The 5,307-nt window shown below is 36.4% G+C and overlaps 1 protein-coding gene across 1 annotated transcript; it reads right to left on the reverse strand.

Moving 5' to 3' along the window:
• Positions 1-2,484: 2,484 nt before the first annotated feature.
• On the reverse strand, positions 2,485-5,091 carry LOC140325378 (interleukin-17F-like). The gene is made up of 3 exons (XM_072403202.1): positions 5,035-5,091; positions 3,259-3,503; positions 2,485-2,701 (listed from the first exon to the last, which is right to left on the reverse strand). Exons 1-3 carry the CDS (start codon positions 5,089-5,091, stop codon positions 2,485-2,487), a joined length of 519 nt encoding a protein of 172 aa, XP_072259303.1.
• Positions 5,092-5,307: the final 216 nt, after the last annotated feature.

Raw genomic sequence — 5,307 nt, forward strand, 5'->3', positions numbered from 1 at the left:
TACAATGTAAATATTTAGGATCCTTACAACCGTAAGTGATCTATGAGGAGGCCATCAGAGACGGCACTATACAGTTAACAACTAATCACAAGTAACAAAGAATATTAGTCCACAAACCTGGACTGTAACCTGGAGATCTGTGGTAAGCAAACGTTCCAGAAAATACCCCATGCGTTTTCACGCTTCCTCAGGGGTACAATAACAGTAAAATACAAAACTAGTCCTGAAGAGTATTCCCCTTGGTCAGGCAAGGGGAATCCGTGGCCGCAGCTCGGACCTCTGGCCAGGCTTACCTGAACTTCCAGCAGTTGCCCCTACAAGGATTTGAAAAGTCTGGTAAAGATGTCACGGGGTGTATTAAAAGTTGTTTTTTGCTACAAGAAGAAGGTATAAAAAAATGAAAATAATGCTGGGACAATCTAAAAGAGCGGGTGAGAGAAGTTTGGGCTTTAACTACTTCAGTATATCATCCATAGAATGTCGGTAATCTAAGTCCTCATACAAGGAAAGGCAGCGTGGGGGGGGGGGGGGGTTGGGCAGGTTCACCATGGGTGCTATCCCTTTGTGGGTGCAAAGGCTGCTTCTGATGATTTCCTAAGTAAGGCTTTATTTTTTTATTATTATTATTTTAGGAGTGTGCTACAGTTGACAATTATTTGAAAGTCAGGTGTGTTTTACAGATGGTCTTTGAAGGCTCAGATGGGTTGCTTGCTTGCTAGGCTGCAGAAAGGACTGGGGTCCTATGTGCAAGGTGCTAAAATTTATTTTTTAGGTTTATTTTTGCACTGTAATTTTTTTTTTTATAAAACCTATAAAAGAGAATTTTACATGTCTAAAAAATATCAGTTCCAACAAGTAAAGATATGTTCCTTTTATTAGAGAAAGGGTTCCATCCTCTTATGCTGGCTTATAGGTTCCTTAAAAAGCAAGCCTTCAAACCTACCTTTTTAAAAATGTTGTTGCTCTGATCTTACACGCTTATCCCAATACAGAAAGTTTCCTTGTTGATTGAAATCTAGCACTTTAGCTGTGCACTCTCATAATTTAGTTTGAATCACAGTATTTCTCGTTATATGCAGTCTTGAACTCTAGAACCTGAAGATGTATCTAATGTCACCTCCACTGACCTTCTGATATGCCCAACCCTTGATTTTCAAGTCTGTGTACTGTTCAAATACCTGATGAAGACATTTTAGTGTCTTTTACTGCCTATAGTGTCCTCCTCTATCATTATTTTGTGTTATGTGGCCAAGCAAAACTCCCACCAGCAGCTGCTTGGGCAATTCAGACAGAGTCTCACAAAATAAATAATTACTGATCGATTTTATTTGATGCTCAGAAATACATGTGCAGGAAATGTATTACAGTGCACTGGATATAGAAATGTTGGATCAATAATTTGTCAATAGCTTTTCTAAAGGGTATATAGAAGGTGACACTTACGGCTATCATGGAATGCAGGGTAAAGTTCTCCATGCCACCAGAAATCTGATTGGCCATGCCCACCCTAATGGAAAAATATATTCTATTATACAACTAAACCCATAGGAGAGGGCATTTGGTCTTCATTAGACTACTTATGGATAAAAACAGGACACAGCAATTGGTACAGTTAAAAAAATGATTTTACCAGCACGCAGTTATCCTTCATTTTATTATTAAAACATATAAACTCTACATTACAAAGCATACAAAATGCAAACATGCAGCTTCATGGAGCGGACCCGTCAGTCTATATTATATACAACCTTCCTGATTGTCCATATGGCCTTATCATCTTCTAGAGCTAGCTTCAGTCAACTGAAGAAAGAGTAAGTGCCAAAAGTCCTTTAGAAATCTTAAATATGTAGTTGGTAAAAAAAAAAAGAGTGTACAACTTCATAACTTTGATAAAAGAGAAACCCAACTTATCATACAAAAAGTACAAAAACTTATTTTATACAATAACACCCTGTACAAAAAGAGTAAAAAATGTTTACAAATTATTCAGACACAGTGAACTGGAAGAACATTCAAAACTTTGATATATTTATTATATAAACTTTATAGACTTTGTTTCATTTAAGTGCCTTTGAGTTCTTCTTAGTCAATTAGTGGTCTTAGGGAGATTTGAAGTAGCTTGGTTTTAAATGGAAAGTATTGATTTCCTTTCCATATTCTTGCATCCAAAATAATTATTAAGCAGATTCATGGAAAGTGTTTTAATTGTAATTTTATATCAAGGTAATTAGTGTAAAGCTCACTTATTCATGTCACCCATCAATACATCATTTTCCATACCAAGACCAGTCTATACCGACTGAATGTACGTGTTTCAACGTTCATTATTTTTATGTTTGGTTGAGTTATGTTGAAGAGCATGTATAACTTGAAGAAGGTCATTCCATTAAACCTGAACTGTGTAATTATTCTTTAACAACAGAATCTCCAGAAAAATCAAAGCGAATTCACTCGTGATCACTGACAATCGTTGCCTGAAGACATTTAGGGAAATCGACAGATGCAGAACTGAGCAATTCTAATGTGTCGTAATTTGTAGATGAATCTTGACTTCTTACACTTGGAAGATTTGTATAAGACTGGCACTTCTTTGTAGAATGGCACACTGACCATTGAGTTGGTTTTGGATAAAACACAGCCTTTGCACAGACAGTAGGCCTCAACAATCCTTTGGGGATATCTGTTTAAGTCTTCATTGATCCTGAAAATGAAAAGTAAAGGTAGGTTAAGAACTCGCCAGATATGTTTATTTACCATACATTGTTCCCTGTTCTTACTTTGTCAGACGTCTATTGCTGGGTTCACGCTAGGCTTATGGTGTGCTGCAATCCAATGCAGTGAAGTGAAGACACGCCAAGGTAGCTTTACGACACACAACACTTGGGGCCTGATTTATTAAAGCTCTCCAAGATGGGAGAAGATACACTATCATAAGAGAACGTAGATGATCTGGCAAATCTAAAAAGGAATCTAGGAAATAAAACATTTGCAATCTAATAGCAAATTATTTTTAAAAAATCCATTTCAGGTTTAGTGGATCAGGCCCATGGTGTTCATTGTTTTGCTCCTCCAGAAACACACTCTACCTAACGTCTTCCCATGGGCTAAAAACACTGACATTGCTGTCTTGAAATGATAAACTGTGTTACAAGCCCTACATTGGAAAGTATGTTTAGGAAAAAGTCGATAATGTCCACAAGCATTGTATTCTTCAAGAAGAACACACAACAGAAGGACTTCAGAAGACAGGATTTTTACCTGTAGGACCAAGGAGAAATACTTCTGTCCTGCATCAGCTCTGAGGAGACGTTGATGCTAGATGGGCACTTCTTCATTTTAATGTCAGCCACAACGTCTGGACTGGTGTAGATCAGGGCATCTGGTGCCAGTCTCAATAGCTTGGTCCTCATATGTTCCTCAGAGGGGTCTTTGCATCTATGACTACGGTGTCCTTGACATTCCATGTACATCAAGATGAAGATTAGAGCCAGCAGTAGCTTCATCTGTAAAAATAGAGGACAAGACAGGTCAACTATCATCTTTCAAATTCTGCAGAAACAAACAATACTTAACATAGAATGTCATTTCATTAATAATCTTTCATTTTTGTAAATAAAAGAAGATATGCTAATAAGGTTTTTTTTAAACACTTTTTGTCAATTTCAATATTTTATATTTTTACATAAAATGAAAAAAATGAAATTGATATTACATTGTTTTTAAATTTGGGATTCTTACACATATAGAAAACATTTGCCTCTCTTTCTCAACACTTTTACCCTTTAGGAAACCACTGAATTAGTTTTCACGTCTCGGGGAACGATTACTAAAATTAATATTTTGGAGGTCAATGGAAAAAAAAGCCTCTGAAATTGATGCTAGTGGAAAGAATGCGCTTTACAGTGGTAGCTAGAATACGTCCTTTATAGACACCTATAAACATCATTAGAGTGGTCACCAAGTGGTATTGGCCCCAGGACTATACAGACAGGCCTCAAAGGAAGGCCAATCAGTTTAAGGGACTCCTAGCAAACTTTGGAAAAACCCTAGGGTTCCAAAGAACCCTGGTATGGATGGCTAATCTAGGCTATGAAACCCCTGAAAATGTTGAACTTGCTATATTACTCCAAATACTATGGCAAAGCGTTTAAAGAGTTCATACATTAGCATTGGAGAATAGATGGATTAGTTTGATTTAGTATTATTTTAAATTTTTATGTTTGCTTTTGAAAGTGTGATGTTATTGGAAACATTTAACGTATATGATGGTCTTGCCTTGTAATAAATTTATATCTTTTAATATCTACTCTTTTCAACAAATTGCTCCAAATACTTTAAAAGCCTTTTACATTAAAGGAAAGAATCATATACTAAAACATATCAGAAACATGCTTCAATAATTCTTCTTTCAGCAAAACAAAATATTGATAGAGTTCAGATAAGTCATGAATGGTATGGTGGATGGTTAAAAAACACAGGCATGGCTGACTGAAAGCAACATTAAAGCCCGGAGATCCTACAATAGTTTCTTCAATTCACCTAAATGACCTTTTCTTGTGAACCAAGGTGATATTTTTTGTGACATAAAAATAACGAACATTGAAACACTCACATTCAGTCGGTATAGACTGGTCTTGGTATTGAAATTGATGTATTGATGGGGGACATAACTGAGTGAGCTTTACACTAATTACCTTTATTTAAAATACAATTAAAACACTTTCCATGAATCTGCTTAATAATTATTTTGGATTCAAGAATATGGAAAGGAAACCAATACTTTCCATTTAAAACCAAGCTACTTCAAATCTCCCTAAGACCACTAATTGACTAAGAAGAACCACTGTTGCTTCCTATAGAGGAAGACGCAAAGATAAGCCTACGGTTAGTCCTAATTGATTTTCTCTAGTGTAAAATGATCGCAAAAGATTGTTTGCCACTATATAAACATGATATCTGTATGTGGCTTAAGGCAAAAAAGAATATGCATACGCTTCATACCTCCCAATTTGAAGGGAATGTCCCTCTTCATACCCCGTAACTGTCAATACCCCCAACTGCCTCAGGTTTAGAAGGACTGTCTCTCTTCATACCATCCTCCCATCCCTGATTTGGAAGGAATGCCCATCTTCATACCATCCAACTGCCTCTAATTTTGAGGGACTGTCCCTCTTTTAAATTCAAGTTCCCCTGTCCTCCTCAGTCGTCCCTTTTTGAAGTGGATATATACACCTCTAAAAATGTGTTGTTTGACTGTTACAAAGTTGTTGTTTTTTTGTATTAATTTTATATGGTCCCCATTTGGCA

This window comes from Pyxicephalus adspersus, chromosome 3, assembly GCF_032062135.1.
Source record: "Pyxicephalus adspersus chromosome 3, UCB_Pads_2.0, whole genome shotgun sequence".
NCBI classification, from domain to species: domain Eukaryota; kingdom Metazoa; phylum Chordata; class Amphibia; order Anura; family Pyxicephalidae; genus Pyxicephalus; species Pyxicephalus adspersus.